The 21061-nt window shown below is 38.9% G+C and overlaps 2 protein-coding genes across 23 annotated transcripts in view; one reads left to right on the forward strand and one right to left on the reverse strand.

The window, feature by feature from the left end:
* The window catches only part of LOC127532004 (zinc finger protein 665-like), an 84629-nt gene extending 80321 nt beyond the window's left edge, over positions 1-4308 (forward strand). For 2 of the 3 annotated variants that reach the window (XM_051942940.1, XM_051942939.1), the window contains exon 4: positions 136-4308. In XM_051942940.1, the coding sequence (XP_051798900.1) occupies positions 136-384 (249 nt within the window). In that variant the 3' untranslated portion in view covers positions 385-4308. The remainder of the gene's footprint in view (positions 1-135) is intronic. The other variant, XM_051942941.1, reaches the window with a different exon arrangement.
* Positions 4309-9599: 5291 nt separating this feature from the next.
* The window catches only part of LOC127531985 (zinc finger protein OZF-like), a 165992-nt gene continuing 154530 nt past the window's right edge, over positions 9600-21061 (reverse strand). For 19 of the 20 annotated variants that reach the window (XM_051942827.1, XM_051942816.1, XM_051942812.1 and 16 more), the window contains 2 exons: positions 13070-14521; positions 9600-12702 (listed from right to left, as the gene is read on the reverse strand). In XM_051942827.1, the coding sequence (XP_051798787.1) occupies positions 12553-12702; positions 13070-14521 (1602 nt within the window). In that variant the 3' untranslated portion in view covers positions 9600-12552. The remainder of the gene's footprint in view (positions 12703-13069; positions 14522-21061) is intronic. The other variant, XM_051942830.1, reaches the window with a different exon arrangement.

Genomic DNA, 21061 nt, shown 5'->3' on the forward strand with positions numbered 1-21061 from the left:
CTGAATGTTAAATTCCAACAGGTAAAAGTGTCTTCAGATGTCATTTGGGGTGCTCTCTATCTCAGGCAAGGCATCAGTTCTTCAATGCTGCAGGAAACACTGACGTTCTCTGTGTTTGTGTGTTTGTTTTCCAAGCAGAATGGAACAGATGGACAAAACTCTGAGACTTGTCAGCACTCTGCCAATGGTGAACAGTGCTGCTTTGACCAGTCTGGACCAACGTCCAACCAACAAGGAACCCTACAACGACACCAGCATATGCACACTGGACACAAACTGAACCCCTGCCAAGAAGATTTCTCCATGCAGGGTTCAGTAAAAGTTCATGAAGTCCTCCACAAACTTAAAGTCCTTGAGATCCGGCTTCACAGAATTCAGGTCTAATTTCTTGTTTAGTGTCTTCGTTGCTTCGTTGCAAAATCCATTAAGAGGAAAGCTGTCGTTAACAGATGTGACTGGTAAATTAATTAAACCATTCAAAGTGGTTACTCAGTTAAATGAATTATCAGTGGTAGAGGGATAGACGTCTGGATGGAGGCAGTGAGCAGCAGGGTGAATTTCTTCAATTACCACCTTAATCATTCCTCAGATCCCTCTGGGCTGCAGGAACCCGTTAGGTGCAGAGCTGGTTCAGTGATTCTTTGATGATTAATCACAATTAATTTAGGAGATTACTGGCCTTCGGATTCATATCTATCTATCATCTATCTATCTCTCTCTCTCAGGACAATGATGAAGAATCTCTAATATTGAACAAGTAGATCAAATAATCTCAGATTATGTGTGAGTTCAAATACAAAAACATAAATTGTTAGATGAAAAGTAGAATCTTTGAAAGCTGACATGTAGTTTAGAATCATTTCTTTGTAAACTCGCTGCATCCAGTCATTACCATGACATTGGCATCATGGAACCATACACCCCCTGTCAAATGTTTTAGGACAGGTACTAATTGATTTGAATGAGAAAGTGTCCTAAAACATTTGACAGAGGGTGTATATGTCTGTAGATAGTGGCTTTTTCAGTTTTTTTTTTTTCAAAGTTGAGTTGTTTTAAAGTTTGAAAATATATATATATATATATAATATATTTTCACAGTGAAACTTCTGATGTCCACGTTTTCAACATTTTTGGGAAATCTTTGAACATTTTTAGGTGGAAATAAAGAAAAATTTTAAATATTTCTAAAGAACGGATTTTGGTTGATTTTTATGTGAATGTTTGTAAAGAAAATATTAGACGTTTTACTGAAATATATGTAATCTCTTTAGATATTTTTAGGATATTTTTGGAAGATTTTTACTCTTTTTTTGGAAAATATTTACAACAAAATTTCCATTTTTTTGAAAAGAAAACTTAAGAAATTACTGGAATTTTCTTCCTGAAGGTTTTGAAAATTTTCAGAAATTTGGGGAATTTTTTTTGCTGAATTTTTTTTTTTTTTTTTTAGACAAGGAAACAATGTTTTTTGTTGCCTGTAAATGAGGACAACAGGAGGGTTAAAACATTTAAAGGAAACATTATTAAGGTTTCTTTTATGAAACGTTTTTCATCAACAAGTACACAAAATAGATTCAAAACATAATCTAACATGTTTACTGATTAAAAACTTTGAATTTCTTCTTTATGTTGTTCTTATGCATAAGTCACTATTTCAAACTGGCTCATGTTACTTCCATGTGATCTGCCATTAAAACGGCCACATTCTACCATAAACACTGTAAATAATAACACACCTGCTCAAAGTTAAAGGCCAACATACGACCCAAACATGACATGGATTTGGTGCCACTTTGAACTAAGATGATCTCTTCTGTTAAACAAACCGTTGATTGTGAATCTTTTTTCCAGATATGAAGCTGCTCCTTCCAGGTCCACAGACAGTAAACAAAACAAAGCTCTCTGTAAAAACCCTCAGAATGTTGAATAGAATAAATGTGGACAGTTTCATGACTGTAAGAGAAGATTTCTGGATCATTTTGTGTCTCATTTGTGTCATTATGTGTTTTGTTTTGGTCAGTTTACGCCTTTCTGTCTGGTTTTAAACATTTTGCATCTTTTCATGTTATTTTTTTTCTTCCATTTTGGTCAATTTGTGTGTTTTTAAGTTTATGTCTGTTTAAAATTGTTCATCTTGTCAGTTCTTTTGGTCAGTTCACGTCTATTTCATCATTCTGTGACTCAGTGGCCATTTCTGTTTCAGTTTTCATCTCATTTTTGCTCTGAATTGCTCATTTTATCTCATTTTAGTCATTTTCCATCACTTTTAAGTTGTTTTTGTTCAATTTTGGTCATTTTGCGTCTTATTGGATCATTTTGGTCATTTTGTGTCAGAATGTGTTTACTTTTGATCAGTTTTCATCTTTTGGTCCGTTTTTAAACATGTTGCATCTTTTCATGTTTTTTTTGTTGTAATTTTGGTTATTTTGCATCAAGTTTTGGTCATTTATGTGTCTAATTTAGGTAATGTTACATCTCTATGTTTTTTTGTACCATTTTGGTCATTTTATGATTCATTTCATGTGTCTATAAGGTTGTTTTTGTTTAAAATTGTTCATGTTGCTCATATTAGTCATTTCATGTCAGTTTGTCCATTCTGTGACTCACTGGCCATTTCTGTCTTATTTTTCATCTTTTTTTGCTCTGTTTTGCTCATTTTATCTCTCATTTTAGTCATTTTGCACCAGTTTCAGATTGTTTTTTCATTTTGTACATTTTGTGTCTCATTTTCGTCATTTTGTTGCTAATTTTTGTGCCTGGTTTTTGTCATTTTTGCTTAATTTTAGTCCCATTTTGGCCACTTTTGGTCTTTTTTTATGTCCATTTTGTAATTTTATGGTATTTTTCTGTCATGGTCGGATGTTTTATGTTCCATTTTGGTCATTTTGTGTCCCATTTGAACTGTCCCATTACATTGTTGGACCGTTCAGTAGACTCTGTTTGGGTCTTTTTCTCACCACTGAAACATTTTTGTCCATTTTTGTCTCATTTTGGTCATTTTATAGATTAGATTAGACCCAACTTTACTGTCATTGCACAGAGAACAAGTACTAAGACAGTAAATGCATTTTTTAAAAGTCCATTGTGATGTCAGAGAGAAGAACTAACAACTGTTACTACATTCCATATTCTGAAGAAAAACATGGAAACACTTGAGAAAGTCAGTTTAACACACAAACCTTGGAGATATTGGAGAGTTGTGGTGAAACTTGTGAAGACATTGTGAGCAAAGACTGTGACAGAAAAATGAAGCCTCCTCAGCCAGATAGGAAACATTCAGGTAAGACAGAAGTCCAGACAACGAGCTGCAACTCAGCTCCAGATATCAAACTACACACTGACATGTTAGACTGAAATTTTCACAACACTGACAAGCTAACATTTGCTCATTTTGTGCCTTATTTTGATCAGTTTGCATCCTTAGGGTTGTTAGTGGATAAAATGTTGTAATTTTTCATTTTTTGGTGTTTTTTGTTCCATTTTGGTGACTTAAAGGCTGTTTTTGTTGAATTTGCTCATTTTGTGTCTCACTGAGGCTCATTTTCATCATTTTGTCTCTAACCTTGGTCACTTTTTGTCTTTAGGATTTGTTTTTACTCCTCATTTTTCATGCTTTTAAAGTTTTTTTTGTTCCATTGTGGACATTTTGTGTCTAATTTAATCATTTTTTGTATCATTTTGGACATTTTGCATCTGTTTAAGATTTTTCTGTTTCATTTGATGTCTCATTTTGTGCATTTCAGTATGTTTTAGGGGAAAAAGTGTCATAAATCAGACTGTAAATGATATATGAACAAACCTTTCTGTAAAAACTTTCAGAATGTTGAATAGAATAAATGTGGACTGACTAGGTAACCTTACAGAACCTTTACTGTTGTGATGTATGGCATTAACCTGACTTTATACACTCCAAGAAAAAATATATATCTAACCATTGTGATAGGGATAAATAGAAGTTCCAATCTGTTGATTTTAATTGCAGGATAATGCTTTATTAAAATATATCTCAGCAGGGAAATAGCAATAGCCATTAAATCATCAGACAATGAATCAATAGTTAGTTAATATTTCAGTGGCTCGTCATGATTCCTAACTGCTACTATGCTTTCATAGAAGAAGAGTAATAATCACCCACATTATGTAATTTTGAGGGGGAGAGCAGACGGTGTGGCCACATCCGGCTGATCACCTGAAGAACGACGAGCCTTGGAGCCTCCAGGAGGAAGCAGAGAGAGTTCAGTCCAGATTTAGATCTGCTTGTGTCCTTTTCTTGTTGTTTGGGCCAATAAAAACTTTGTTATAATCCTCTCTGGTGTCATTCCTTTGGAAATGATAGAGTTCAGTAATGTTCCTTCAGTCAGTGTTATTTTTAGAATCCTCAAACAGCAGTAAGAGCAGTCCTTCAGTCCATAATCCCAGTAGAACAGATATTCTTTGCAGATCATGTTGAATCACCCGTCCAAAGTTCTGTGGTAAAATCCCTCATGCTCAGAACTGTTGTCTGGTTTGCATCAAGTGACTACCCCACAACAACTCCCAACAAATATATTCCAACAGGTGCATTTTATAACATCACTGCTTCTCTTCAGAATTTGCATATACGGTGACATCATATTCAATTTACATACGTGATGACAGCACACTTTAATTTACATACACGATGACAGCATACATCCTCCCCCCCTCCTCACTTGTGCACTTCCCCCATCCACCGACTTCATGGCCCCCGCGTGGTCCGGATGAACCAAAACCACCTGTTTAGCCTGTTTAGCCCTTTCATCCGGTCTATTCATGTATTTGGTTCATCTGCAGCCCAGCACAGGCTTCCGGTGGAGAAACAGGAGAAGCTGATGTCAGCGTCTAAACTCTCACTAACACCCACACTGTACATTTCTGCACAATGCACACAGACTTACAAGAAATCCCCCCAAAATCTATACAGAGCTAATGAACCTTTACTGTGAGCATTTAATTCAAGTTTATCTTAGTTCCAGACTACTTGCTCCATCACCAAGTTAGTAATCTCTTGGTTTCACAGGTGATCAAACTCTTCTGTAAACATCTCCATTTCATAGTGATCAAAACCTTCAAAGCATTCCCATTTTCATAGTAATAAAAACCTTAACCACATTAATCTCCTCTGGTAACCAAAGCCCTCACTGCTCACAGTGAGATGCTGCCCCCATGTGGTCACTTCAAAACACAATAAACAATCCTCTTTATTGCAATGAGACTCTCCTGTGACTCAGTTGCTGCTAAACCAGGATTATAAAAGACAAGTATTTAAAATAATCATCTCATCACTTTACAGTGAGGCACTCTTCTGATTTTTACACTGTTTCAACATTTAAAGAAGATTAAAAAAAAAACAGGCATTTGGGCAGTTCACACACATTCATCAGATTATAGCATTATTTGATTCTAAATCACAGGTTATAATATCATACTGTGTTCCCTTATGTTGCTGTCACTCTGCCAGAGCCCCATTCTTATGGCTGATTCATGGATCTCATACCTGTATGATTCTTGACAGACTTTAAATGTATTTTTTATAATCCTGTTAAATGTTGAGTAGAATAAAGCAGATGAAAAACAAACAGATGATATAATGTGTGTTTGTAATGAAGAACTCAGAGTCAGGATTTTTAGTTCTCATTTCATCACTAGAACAGGACTTAAAGACTCAAATCAGGATCAAGTGTGGCTGCACAAAAAGCTGATTTTCACTGGACAATAATGTGTGAAAGTCTGTCAGCAGTTTGGAGATTCACTGCTTCCTCTCTCATTTCATACTTTGTGCAGCTCAAATGCTTTTAGTTCAAATGAGCGTCAGAGGAACACCACATCCTGATTTTCACTCTCATGGGTAAAATACCTGGGTCACCTTTTTAAAGTGGGTGACGTGACTTTAGGGGACAGCCTGTAGATCCTTCCACCTTCAAGAACAAGGTTCTGGGCAAACTTCAGTGTTTGTCTGTGGAAGGCGGGACCAGCGTCTGGCCTTTGGTTCAGCGGGGTTTAAGCCTCTGGGGAATTTTGTCCCTGAGCTAGGTTATGCTCAAACCTATTGATTCAATACGTTGAATTTGGTACCAGATCCACCACACTGAAATCCCACGTTAAACTCGAGGGAACTCCTATTGAATTCTGGCACCAAATTTTCCTAAGTATTGTTTAAAACCTTTTAAGAATTTCTCTCAAAGTCATATTAAAATTGGTCTGATCAAAAATTGAAATTGACACACATCAGAGTTCAGATGCAATTGACAGTGATGCTCTGAGCTGCTGTTTGTCTTCATTGTGTTTTGTTTCTGTGTGTGTGCTGAATGCCAGTTGTTGAGTGAAAGAATTTAGTCATGGGTTGTCATCAGTCCAAATCAGGCCAGACTCATTTTTCAAATGTAAAATCAATAAATAATTCTCATAAAACACAATCTAAATCTAATTCTGATGCATTTCCAGCTAAAATTAAATCTGATGCGTCTCCACTGGTCAGTGTAGCAGGAATTCAGTCATTAACCAGAGCTAAGAACACAGATGAGAAACTTGAGATCATTGCTCTTCTTCAGGAAGAATTGACTAAGATAAAGAATAAAGAAGATGAATGTGGACTTAACACAGAACCTGACTCAGGATCAGGATCAGTTTCAGGAGACAGTGATGTAGAGAAAGGACTGAGTCATGATGAGTTGATGAAAAATGATGAACAGTCTGGGCGTCCTTCACCTGTTTTTCTTCAAAGTGATCAGACAGAGGAGTCAGAACCTTCTAAAACTAATCCAGCTTTCCCTAAATGCATTGTCATTAACACAGCTGTGTGTGCATGTTAAACATGCGCGCTGTACTGCTGAACCTTACAAGCTTCATGTTTGTGTAGGTCAGCAGACACAGATTCTTCCAAGAACAATGATTTGTTTAAATATGTGACATTTACTCAAAGTTCAAACTTTACAGTTTTTGACCAAATAATGAAATAAAAACATCTCAGTCATAAATATCTAACAACTGTTTTGCAGCGGGAGTCATAGACTTCACTTACTTTTGTGTGTGTGTGTGTGTGTGTGTGTGTGTGTGTGTGTGTGTGTGTGTGTGTGCGTGCACAGCTTTTATTTTTGTCATTATCGTGTCAAATAAATATATATATGTCTTAAGAGTTGCCCTTGCATTTTGTCTCTTTCCTGTTAGACTCCGCAATACAGATGATTCCATTAATATTTTATCTTAATAAAAAGAATATTTTGATAACTTGTGACATTGTAATAAGTACTACTTGTGTGATTTAAACATTTAAAATCATAGGTAGAACATGAAGTAGTAATTTGTGTGGAATACTTGGTGTGGTCCAGAAAGAGCAGCCTCTGGCTCTGTAGAAAAAAATACAGAGGTTAAAATGAACAGGGAATTCTCCTTGAATAAGCCTTTTGTGTTGTACGTATATTTTGAGTGAAATCACCAATTTAAAACGTAAATTGCGGTAGGGTCGTATTCGTGCGGGAGTAAACTAATGCATAATACCTTAAACTAATGCATGACCAAAATTAGCAACAAAAATGACTAAAATGAGACACAAAATGAAGAAGATGAAAAAAATAACTTTAAATTGATGCAAATTTATTAAAATGAGAGACAAAATGGGGAAAACAGTCCAAAGAAAGAGATGAAAAATGAAACACAAATGGCCAATATGAGTCACAGAATGGCCAAATGAACACATGAAATGACCCAAACGAGCAACAACATGCACATTTTTTAAAGAACAATAACCTTAAAGACACACAAATTGACCAACATGAACCACAAAATGATTAATGTGAGATACAGTATGGTCAGAATGGCACAAAAACTCACAAAAACATGTACAATTGAATGAATAAGTAACAAAATGACCAAAATGAAGAAAAAGCAACATAGGGAGACGCAAATTTAAAAAAAAAAAAATCAGTTTGAAGAATAAATTGTTTGACTTTTTTAAAGACGTTTTTTGAGTTTGAGAAAAAGATGAAGAATATAAATGTTGATCGAATCTAAACATTTCATCTGCTATTTCTTTTAGACTGGTCACAGTTTTATCATCAACATTTCACTGCTTCCTCTCTCATTTCACACATTTTATCCACTAACAACCCTAAGGATGCAAACTGATCAAAATAAGCCACAAAATGAGCAAATGTTAGCTTGTCAGTGTTGTGAAAACTTCAGTCTAACATGTCAGTGTGTAGTTTGATATCTGGAGCTGAGTTGCAGCTCGTTGTCTGGACTTCTGTCTTACCTGAATGTTTCCTATCTGGCTGAGGAGGCTTCATTTTTCTGTCACAGTCTTTGCTCACAATGTCTTCACAAGTTTCACACTTGAAATCTTCACCACAACTCTCCAATATCTCCAAGCTTTGTGTGTTAAACTGACTTTCTCAGGTGTTTCCATGTTTTTCTTCAGAATATGGAATGTGGTAACAGTTGTTAGTTCTTCTCTCTGACATCACAATGGACTTTTAAAAAATGCATTTACTGTCTTAGTACTTGTTCTCTGTGCAATGACAGGAAAGTTGGATCTAATCTAATCTATAAAATGACCAAAATGAGACAAAAATGGACAAAATTTTGAGAAAAAGACCCAAACAGAGTCTACTGAACGGTTCAACAATGTTATGGGACAGTTCAAATGGGACACAAAATGACCAAAATGGAACATAAAACATCCGACCAAGATAGAAAAATACCATAAAATTACAAAATGGACATAAAAAAGACCAAAAGTGGCCAAAATGGGATTAAATTTAGCAAAAATGACAAAAACCAGGCACAAAAATTAACAACAAAATGAGGAAAATGAGACACAAAATGATAAAAGCAATCTTAAACTGGTGCAAAGTGACTAAAATGAGAGATAAAATGAGTAAAACAGAACAAAAAAGATGAAAAATAAGACAGAAATGGCTGATGAGTCACAGAATGGACAAACTGACATGAAATGACTAATATGAGCAACATGAACAATTTGAAACAAAAACAACCTTATAGACACATGAAATGAATCATAAAATGACCAAAATGGTACAAAAAAACATAGAGATGTAACATGACCTGAATTAGACACATAAATGACCAAAACTTGATGCAAAATAACCAGAATTACAACAAAAAAAACATGAAAAGATGCAACATGTTTAAAAACGGACCAAAAGACGTAAACTGATCTATATTAAACATATTCTGACACAAAATGACCAAAATTAGCCTCAAAATGACCAAACTGATCCAATAAGACGCAAAATGACCAAAATTGAACAAAAACAACTTTAAAGTGATGGAAAATGACTAAAATGAGATAAAATGAGCAAATCAGAGCAAAAATGAGATGAAAACTGAAACAGAAATGGCCACTGAGTCACAGAACGATGAAATAGACGTGAACTGACCAAAAGAACTAACAAGATGAACAATTTTAAACAGACATAAACTTAAAAACACACAAATTGACCAAAATGGAAGAAAAAAAATAACATGAAAAGATGCAAACTGTTTAAAACCAGACAGAAAGGCGTAAACTGACCAAAACAAAACACATAATGACACAAATGAGACACAAAATGATCCAGTAATCTTCTCTTACAGTCATGAAACTGTCCACATTTATTCTATTCAACATTCTGAGGGTTTTTACAGAGAGCTTTGTTTTGTTTGCTGTCTGTGGACCTGGAAGGAGCAGCTTCATATCTGGAAAAAAGATTCACAATCAACGGTTTGTTTAACAGAAGAGATCATCTTAGTTCAAAGTGGCACCAAATCCATGTCATGTTTGGGTCGTATGTTGGCCTTTAACTTTGAGCAGGTGTGTTATTATTTACAGTGTTTATGGTAGAATGTGGCCGTTTTAATGGCAGATCACATGGAAGTAACATGAGCCAGTTTGAAATAGTGAGTTATGCAGAAGAACAACATAAAGAAGAAATTCAAAGTTTTGAATCAGTAAATATGTTAGATTATATTTTTAATCTATTTTGTGTACTTGTTGATGAAAAATGTTTGATAAAAGAAACCTTAATAATGTTGCCTTTTAATGTTTTAACCCTCCTGTTGTCCTCATTTTACAGGCACCTTGTCTAAAAAAAAAAAAAAAAAAATCAGCAGAAACAAAATCCCCAAATTACTGAAAATTTGCAAAACCGTCAGGAAGAAAATTCAAGTAATTTCTTAAAAATTTTCTTTGCAAAAAAATCACCCAAATTTGGCAAGAAAACTGTTGTAAATATTTTCCAAAAAATGCGTAAAAATCTTCCAAAAAATATCTAAAGTGATTACATAAATTTCAGTAAAACTTCTATTTTCTTTAAGAACATTCACATAAAAATTAACCAAAATCCAGTGAATTTTGTTGGATTTTGGTTGACTTTTTTGTTAATGTTCTTTAGAAATATTTTTAGCCTTTCTTTATTTCCACCTAAAAATGTTGAAAACGTGGACATCAGAAGTTTCACTGTGAAAATATTTTTTTCCCCCCACATTTTCAAACTTTTAAACGAGTCAATTTTGAAAAATGCCACTATCTCCAGACACATACATTCCCTGTCAAAGGTTTTAGGAAAATTTCTCATTCAAATCAATTAGAACCTGTCCTAAAACTTTTGACCAGGGGTGTATGGTTCCATGATGCCAATGTCATGGTAATGACTGGATGCAGCTAATTTACAAAGAAATGATTCATTACATGTCAGCTTTCAAAGATTGGACTTTTCATAGAACACTTCATGTTTTTTTTATTTCAACTCACATATAATCAGAGATTATCTGATCTACTTGTTCAATATTAGAGATTCTTCATCATTGTCCTGTTTTTGGACATCCCATACATTTGTGAAATATTGCATTAAGAATCACTTTGAGGTCTTCAAGAGTCATTTATTTTAGTACAGTCATAAAACTAAACACATCCTAAAAAAGACATTAAAAACTGAAAATTGACTGGTTCCATAAAATGAGAAATTTGCATTTGTGTCTTTCTGATGCAGCCACACTCTTAGAAACACACAAAAAAAGACTTTTCAACAAATATTTCATCATAATATTTAAGATTGTGTAAAAATTTTCAGGGTGTCTGAAAACTTTTTTCCCCTCACTGTATCTCTCAAAGCATGAAAATGTGCTGTTATAAAAATGCCACTATCTCCAGACACACATATGTGGTCATGGTTCCATGATGCCTATGTCATGGTAATGACTGGATGCAGCTAATTTACAAAGAAATGATTCTAAACTACATGTCAGCTTTCAAAGATTGGACTTTTCATCAAACACTTGATGTTTTTAGGGTCCGAGCACCTTATTGAAGCCCTAGGGTTTATTTATTATTCTTTGTCGGTCTCGAAATTGGCCTTTTTGACCCCCTAAACATATATGAAAACGCATCAAAATCGCCACACACATGAGGACCTGCGAAAAATTGTATATTTTTGGGGAATGGCACGCGTGAGTGCCAAAATGGCTCAACAGCGCCCCCTAGAAAATTAAGAAAATTCAGTCCCCGGACAGCCTTTCACTTAGAGCCACGAAATTCGGTACGCATATCTAACTCGTCAAGACACACAAAAAAGCCTCTTGGACCATTACCCATAATCCAACAGGCAGTCGGCCATTTTGAATTATGAATCACATTTTGTACAATTTTGTGTCATTTTTGGACATTTTCAAAATCTATAAACTCAAACAGCGTAATGCAGACAGAGTTGAAATTTGGCCAGGATGTACTCCAGTCAGGGGTGATCAAAAGTTATCAAAATGCTCCGCAAAAGTCTGAGGGCGTGGAAATGGCGACCCACGGAATGCGGCCATTTTGAAATATGATTCATATTTTGTCATTTTTGGACATTTTCAAAAATTATTAACTCAAACAGTGTAACCCCTACAGAGCTGAAATTTGGTCCAGATGTACACCAGTCATGGGTGATGAAAAGTTATCAAAATGGTCCACAACAGTCTAACTAGCCTGTATGTGGTCCAAGCTGCTTGAAATTTTACAAGTGTCATCAGAGTCTGGCCCTAATCACATCCATGTGACACCTGGTGGCCATTTTTCGATTTCTCACCAAGAAACAGGAACTGCTGTGTGATTAACCTGTATGTGGTCCAACCTTGCTGAAAATTTACACTCTCAGTTTTGGCAGCACCTGGTGGAACCGCGTTGGCCAGTCGGGCCAGCCGGGCCAGCCGGGCCACTCGTATGCGAGGACCCGACCAACGCTGCTTGCAGCTTTAATTATAATTCAACTCAAACATAATCAGAGATTAGTTGATCTACTTGTTCAATATTAGAGATTCTTCATCATTGTCCTTTGATAGATAGATGATAGATGGCTAGATATGAATAGTTTAATTAATTTACCAGTCACTTCTGGTAACAACAGCTTTCCTCTTAATGGATTTTGCAACAAAGCAACAAAGACACTAAACAAGAAATTAGACCTGAATTCTGTGAAGCCAGATCTCAAGGACTAAGTTTGTGGAGGACTTCATGAACTTCTACTGAACCCTGCATGGAGAAATCTTCTTGGCAGGGGTTCAGTCTGTGTCCAGTGTGCATACGCTGGTGTCGTTGTAGGGTTCCTTGTTGGTTGGATGTTGGTCCAGACTGGTCAAAGCAGCACTGTTCACCATTGACTTGTCAGAGTGCTGACAAGTCTGAGAGTTTTGTCCATCTGTGCCGTTCTGCTTGGAAAACAAACACACAAACACAGAGAATGTCAGTGTTTCCTGCAGCATTGAAGAACTGATGCCTTGCCTGACATAGAGGGCACCCCAAATGACATCTGAAGACACTTTTACTTGTTGGAATTTAACATTCAGTTGTCTGATTATGTCACAATTCCTAATCTAATCTACATCCCCAGATTAACCTGGACCAGATTTCTGTGTCAGAACGAATACAGGTTAGACTGAACGATAGCTGATAATGTGTTAGCAAAATTTAACTGACCACAGTTGTTCAAAACAGTTTTGAAACAATTTTGCGGCAATATCCAAAATTATCCAATACATAATTGTGTGTACACTGTGACTGAGACCAGTCTTTACATACCTCACTCTGACACTGATTGAATGCTTTCTTTCTGGTGTGGATCTGCCGGTGTTGTTTCAGGGAACCGAAATTTGTAAAAGTCTTCTTACACTCATCACATCTGTATGGTCTCTCCCCAGTGTGGACACGGTGGTGAATTTTGAGGTATGCAGTGGAGCAGTAGCGTTTCCCACACTCGTCACAAACGTATGGTTTAACCCCAGTGTGGGTCACTTCATGAGCTTTTAACTGTGAGTACTGTACAAATGGTTCACCACAGTGATCACATGCGTACACATCATGTCCAGTGTGGATGCGTTGGTGATATTTTAAGCTCTGTTGGTGCTTGAAAGTTTTTTCACAGGAGTCACAGTGGTACCGCTTTCTACCAGAATGGGGGCATTGATGGATCAACAACTGTTCATGTTGAGTAAAGGTTTTCACACACTGATCACAGTTGAATGGTTTAACTTCACTGTGAATGAGTTGATGATTTGTTAACGTACTCTTGTGAGTAAAAGCCTTTCCACACTGATCACAGCCGAACAATTTCACTCCACTGTGAATGAGTTGATGACTTGCTAGAGTACTCTTCCTAGTAAAAGCCCTTCCACACTGATCACAGCTGAATGGTTTCACTCCACTGTGAATGAGTTGATGATTTGCTAGATTACTCTTCTGAGTAAAAGCCTTTCCACACTGATCACACTTGAATGGTTTAACTCCACTGTGCATTAGTTGATGGCTTTTTAAGTGACTCTTGCGAGTAATAGCCTTTCCACACTGATCACAGTTGAATGGTTTAACTTCACTGTGAATGAGTTGATGATTTCTTAATGTACTCTTGTGAGTAAAAGCCTTTCCACACTGATCACAGCTGAACAATTTCACTCCACTGTGAATGAGTTGATGAATTGTGAGAGTTCTCTTCTTAGTAAAAGCCCTTCCACACTGATCACAGCTGAATGGTTTCACTCCACTGTGGATGACTTGATGATTTGCTAGATGACTCTTGTGAGTAAAAGCCTTTCCACACTGATCACAGCCGAACAATTTCACTCCACTGTGAGTGAGTTGATGGCTTGTTAGATTACTCTTCTGAGTAAAAGCCTTTCCACATTGATCACAGTTGAATGGTTTAACTCCATTGTGCATGAGTTCATGACTTTTTAAGTGACTCTTCTGAGTAAATGCCTTTCCACACTGATCACAGCTGAATGGTTTAACTCCACTGTGAATGAGTTGATGGCTTTTTAACAGAGTCTTGGTAGTAAAAGCCTTTCCACACTGATCACAGCTGAACGATTTGTCCACAGTGTGAATACGTTTGTGAATTCTTAGCTTTGTTGCTGTGATAAAAGTCTTGCCACATTGCTCACAGCTGAGTGATTCATCTCTTTTTGCTGTTGTTGCCGAACCATCCTTATCCTCCTCAGAGGTCTGACATCTCACTCCATTGCTGTGTTTACATTTCTGTAGCAAAAGACAAAGATAAAAACAGAGGCGGTGATGGAAGAGCAATCATGAAATAAAAGCTGCAAGCAGCGTTGGTCGGGTCCTCGCATACGAGTGGCCCGGCTGGCCCGATTGGCCAACGTGGTTCCACCTGGTGCTGCTAAAACAGAGTAAATTTTCAGCAAGATTGGACCACATACAGGTTAATCACACAGCAGTTCCTGTTTCATGGTGAGAAATCCAAAATGGCCACCAGGTGTCACATGGATGTGATTAAGGCCGAACTCTGACAAGACTTGTAAAATTTCAAGCAGCTTGGACCACATACAGGCTAGTTAGACAGCACTTCCTGTTTCGTGACGAGGCATTAAAAATGGCCACCAGGTGGCACTATGACTGTCGGTGTATATCGGCCTATGTATGTGACTGAACGGACTCTGATGACACTTGTAAAATTTGAGACAGATTGGAGCATGTACAGGCTAGTTAGACAGCACTTCCTGTTTTGTGGTGAGGCATTCAAAATGGCCGCCAGGTGGCGCTATGACTCGGAGTGTATATCGAATTATGGATGTGATTGGGGTCAGACTCTGATCACACTTGTAAAGTTTCAAGCAGTTTGGAGATTGTACAGACGAGTTAGACAGCACTTCCTGTTTCGTGGCGAGGCATTCAAAATGGCCGCATTCCATGGGTCGCCATTTCCATGCCCTCAGGCTTTTGCGGAGTGTTTTGGTAACTTTTGATTACCCATGATTTGAGTACATCCTGGCCAAATTCGAGCTCTATCGGTGTTGGTGGGTTTGAGTTTATAGCTTTTGAAAATGTCCAAAAATGACAAAATCGTCCAAAATATCCATCATATGTCAAAATGGCCGCATTCCGTGGGTCGCCATTTCCACACCCTCAGACTTTTGCGGAGCGTTTTGATAACTTTTGATCACCTATGACTAGAGTACATACAGGCCAAATTTCAGCTCTGTCTGCGTTGAACTGTTGGAGTTTATAGATTTTGAAAAGTGTCCAAAAATGACACAAAATTGTACAAAATATGATTCATAATTCAAAATGGCCGACTGCCTGCTGGATTATGGGTAATGGTCCAAGAGGCTTTTTTGTGTGTCTTGAGTTAGATATGCATACCGAATTTCGTGGCTCTAAGTGAAAGGCTGTCCGGGGGCTGAATTTTCTTAATTTTCTAGGGGGCGCTGTTGAGCCATTTTGGCACGCATGCATGCCATTCCCCAAAAATATACAATTTTTTGCAGGTCCTCATGTGTGTGGCGATTTTGATGCGTTTTCATATACAGTGAGAGTAAAAAGTATTTGATCCCTTGCTGATTTTGTTGGTTTGCCCACTAATAAAGACATGATCATTCTATACTTTTAATGGTAGATGTATTCTAACATGGAGAGACAGAATATCAAAACGAAAATCCAGAAAATAACTTGAAAGAATTTATTTTAATTCATTTGTTGTTCATTGAGGAAATAAGTATTTGATCCCTCTATCCAAAAGCACTTAATACTTGGTGACAAAGCCTTTGTTTGCAAGCACAGCGGTTAGACGTTTGTTGTAGTTCACCACAAGGTTAGCACACATATCGGGGGGAATTTTCGCCCACTCTTCTTTGCAGATCCTCTCTAAATCATTAAGGTTGGTGGGCTGTCGCTTGGCAACTTGGACCTTCAGCTCTCTCCATAGATGTTCGATTGGATTGAGGTCCGGAGACTGTCTGGGCCACGCCATGACCTTAATATGGTTCTTCTTGAGCCACTCCTTTGTTGCCTTTGCTGTATGCTTCGGGTCGTTGTCATGTTGGAAGACCCAGCCACGGCCCATTTTCAGCTTCCTCGCAGAGGGGAGGAGGTTGTCCCTCAGGACTGCACGGTACATGGCTCCATCCATCTTCCCACTGATGTGGTGAAGTAGCCCTGTGCCCTTGGCAGAGAAACACTCTCAAAACATAATGTTTCCACCTCCATGCTTGACAGTGGGCACGGTGTTCCTGGGATCATAGGCAGCATTTTTCTTCCTCCACACATGACGAGTAGAGTTTAGGCCAAATAGTTCAATTTTGGTCTCGTCTGACCACAGAACCTTCTCCCAATCACTTTGTGTATCTTTGAGGTGATCATTGGCATACTTTAGGCGAGCCTCCACATGTGCCTTCTTAAGCAGGGGTACCTTTCGGGCACTGCAGGATTTTAATCCATTGCGGCGCAAAGTGTTGCCAATTGTTTTCCTGGTGACTGTGGTCCCAGCTGCCTTGAGGTCATTCACTAACTCCCGCTGTGTGGTTGCAGGCCAATTTCTCACTGTCCTCATGATCATTGCCACCCCACGAAGTGAAATCTTCTGTGGAGCACCAGACCGAGGTCGATTGATGGTCATGTTATACTTCTTAAATTTTCTCACAATTGCACCAATGGTTGTTACTTTAATACCCAGCATCTTGCTAATGTTTTTGTAGCCCATTCCAGATTTGTGCAGGTCAACAATCCTGTGTCTGAGGTCCTGAGAGAGTTCTTTGGTCTTACCCATGTTGGAGAGTTTGCAATCTGTCTGATTGTCTGATTCTGTGAACAGGTGTCTTTCATACAGGTGATTAGTTAGAACAGGTGTCTTCAATTCAGGTAACAAGTTGATTGGGAGTGTCTAACTGGTCTGTGAAAGCCAGAACTCCTAATGCATACGAGGGGATCAAATACTTATTTCCCTCAATGAACAACAAATGAATTAAAATAAATTCTTTAAAGTTATTTTCTGGATTTTCGTTTTGATATTCTGTCTCTCCATGTGAGAGACAGAATAAAAGTATAGAATGATCATGTCTTTACTAGTGGGCAAACCAACAAAATCAGCAAGGGATCAAATACTTTTTACTCTCACTGTATGTTTAGGGGGTCAAAAAGGCCAATTTCAAGGCCAACAAAGAATAATAAATAAACCCTAGGGCAGGGGTCGGCAAGTAGATGTGGCTTCGGGCCAAAAGGTTTGTAAACAATCGATACCGCGAGCAGCGGAGCTTCTACAGCTGATCGCTGCTGCTTGGGACACACATCTCAATTCTGATCACAGATGTATTAAAAAACACTCCCGAGACACACACGTTTTGCACACACTGTTGCTCAGTGAAATGTGGCTGGTACAACCGTGTAGCGCAAACACGAAAATGCCTGGCAGCAGCCAACCACGAGAGTTTCGTGTTGCAGTGACGGACTGGCTTGGCTCCGTGCAAAATCAAATTTTCAAAATCATCTGGCGGGCCAGATATTATTCCTGACGGGCCAGTTTTGGCCCGCGGGCCGCCAGTTGCCGACCACTGCCCTAGGATTTAAATAAGGTCCTCGGCACCGTCAGTGCTCGGACCCTTATTATAACCACTGAGATGAACTCTCTCATTGACACGTTAATTAGTCCCAGTGATCAGATTCATGCCATTCCAGACTGAACTGAGGTTGTTCATTTTGAGCTGAGACTCAAGGTTGTCTTTGTATTGTCTTTTGTGGGTCCTGATCTCCTACTTTATTTCCTTCTTTCGGTTATACAGATTTAGTGCATTTCCTTCTCTGAAGACTGTTTTCTTTCTGTACAGTAGATCTTTAAGCTTCTTAGAAAGCCATGGATTAGTGTTCGGATATAGTTTAATAGTTTTTTCAGAAACAACACTGGTTTCACAGTCTGTGACCCAGCTGCTCACAACATCAGTCGGTTCATCAATATCAGCTGAGGATTCTTTAAACACGTCCCAGTCAGTAACCTCCAGACATCCCTGCAGAGTGTGACAAACTTTCACTCTGATGTTCTGCACTTTGCCTTGCTTCAGTACAGTGGTAGACAGGGATAAGGAGGATGCAGTTGTGGTCAGAGGAACCCAGAGGAGAAGCACCTTTCACATTGTTGTAACAGATCAAAGATTTTGTCTCATCTAGTGGGACATGTGATGTACTGATGGAAGTCTCTCAGTGTGTGTTTTAGTGAGCAGTGGTCTCTGGATGACCTCATGGATAAGCCCACAGGCATTTATTTCACTGGCCTTTGGACTGATATAGACAAGTTTCACAAATATCTGGGGAAATTCCTGAGGCAGATATAGAGGGCACAGTGAAACAGAAAGCAGTTTTCAGTCAGTAGTGAACAGTTTCTCCAGGACAGTGTCAGATTTGCACCAGCGCTGTCCTTGTCCATTTGGAAGACCCATTTGAGCCCAAGCTTTCATTTGCTGGCTGATGTTGCTTCAGTATTTCCACATAATGTTCTATCCTCTTGATGCCATCTATTTTGTGAAGTGCACCAGCCCCTCCTGCAGCAAAACACTCCCACAACATGGTGCTGCCACCCCCATGCTTCACAGTTGGGATGGTGTACTCAGGCCATCCTCAGCCAGCATCTTCACAAGGTCGTTTGCTTTTGTTCTGGGGTTGATGAGCACAGTATCGAACTAGACTAACACATTTAAGCTTTGTTAAAAAATGATACATAAATCGAAAACAAACGGAAACTCCGGACAGCAGCTTTAACCAATCTCCATCTTGAGCAGTAGGATGGCTTGACATTCCCATGGTGCTGATTTCAGGGCTCTCGCCAGCGCATTTCAGCGTAACGGGCCGTTACGCAGTCTTAACGGCCCGTTACGCTCAGTTTAAAAGATTACGCTGTGATTAGGGCCGCTACGCCAGCGCATTTCAAAGATTACGCTGTTGTTATGACAGTGTGTTGCTCTGTCATGAGAGTGGGAGAGAGAGCAGCGTGTGTGTGTGGGAGGGAGGGGGAGGGAGGGGGAGAGCGAGTGAGACGGACGGGCAGTCGGTGCAGTCGGAGGAGCAGAGAAGGTGTATAGTTGCTGGTTTGGCGGCACTGTGCGGTTCAGCCACTGTTTATAGACAATAAAGGCTGCAGTGTTCTTCGATACGGCTGGGCTCCTGTGTCTTTGCCTCTACAGCTGCTGATGAAGTGAAGGGGGTTAACCCCGGGCTTCCTGACCACGGTCGCGGGCCGAACAGGAAGGGTTAACACTGTGATTAGGGCCGCTGCGCTGTTATTTTGACAGATAACGCCATGTGCGTTTGTTTTTATCAGCTGGGTGCCTATCTAGGTTAATTTATGTCTCCCCACCTCAGCCGGACTTTCCTGTCGATTGACCCATTCCCGTCTATTGCGCATGCGCGCGTTCCCGTCTATCGCGCGCGCGCAGGAGAACCTGCCGTTATGCTGAAAAAAATCCTGGCGAGAACCCTGGATCTGTGCATGTAATTGTTTGGACAGATAAACGTCAAACCACAGCAATGTGGAAATTGCACCCAAGGATGAACCACACTTGTGGAGGCCCACAAATGTCTTCCTGATGTCTTGGCTGATTTTTTTAGATTTTCTAATGTCGTCACACAAGGAAGCAGTGTGTTTGAGGTGTGCCTGAAAATACATCTTAAACTATCAAAAGCTTTTTAAAGTCAGGACATCATCATCTTGAAGGCATAGCAATCTTAGTGTATGCAAACTTCTGATTGTGAAGAAAGTAGGGCTGGGCGATATGATGATAGATATCATCTGGACGACAGAAAATGTCTATTGTTTTATGTGTAGATCCTATCGTTTATATCGCGGTGTCGCAAAACACACTTTACGGCAGTATTTTAAGTCACCGACGTGACTTACGGCAAGCCCAGGCACGCGGCAGTGTTGCCAACTTAGCGACTTTCTCGCTAAATCTAGCGACTTTTTTTTCCCAAAAGCGACTGGCGACAAACTAGTGACTTTTTGTGCCGTTTTAGAGACTCTGACAGGAAAACTCAGATCATTCTGCAGTTACTGTCCTCTACAAGCAGCAGCTGCTGCTGTGAGCTTCTCCCTCCCCCTCCCAGAGCACAGGCTGTCACCCGCAGCAGTCCCAGTGTCTGATTAGGGGAGACCCACATCACTCCGCGGCCAGACGGCAGATGAATCGCGCATGCAAAAAGTCAGTACAGATCCCATCCAGACTTACGGAGAAGAATATAAATGAAAATGTTTTCTTCACTGTCATACTAAAATAAACCACAGCATTAAGCCTCGAGTTCAAAAACATATTTTGGGTGTTTTATACTCACTTTTTGGTCTCTTCCACAACGTTATTCCTCTCGCCTACAATGTTGATTACAATTACATGCAAACTGGGAAATATGCACACCAACAACCAGCTCAAACTGACGAGCTTGTACCTAAAAGAGGGGGAACTTCTGTCATATGGCGGTGGTTTGGATTTATAAAGACCGACAAGGATCAGACTTTGTAAGGTATGCCGCTGCCCGGTCCCATTCATTCATTGAATTTACCAAAAATATGCTATATCGTGACGTATATCGTATCGGGATATAAAATAAGCTATATCGGGATATAAAATTTTGGTCATATCGCCCAGCCCTAGATGAAAGTAATAAAAATTCTCTAAAAAAAAAAAAATCTCTCTTTCGTTATTCTGGCATTTAAAGATAATTTTGGTCATCTTAACCGACATAAAGCAGGAGAAGCATTGCCAGATTTAATGTCAAGTCATGTAAATTAAAAAAGGGGTTATG

The sequence above is a fragment of the Acanthochromis polyacanthus genome, chromosome 22 (genome assembly GCF_021347895.1).
Source record: "Acanthochromis polyacanthus isolate Apoly-LR-REF ecotype Palm Island chromosome 22, KAUST_Apoly_ChrSc, whole genome shotgun sequence".
NCBI classification, from domain to species: Eukaryota; Metazoa; Chordata; class Actinopteri; family Pomacentridae; genus Acanthochromis; species Acanthochromis polyacanthus.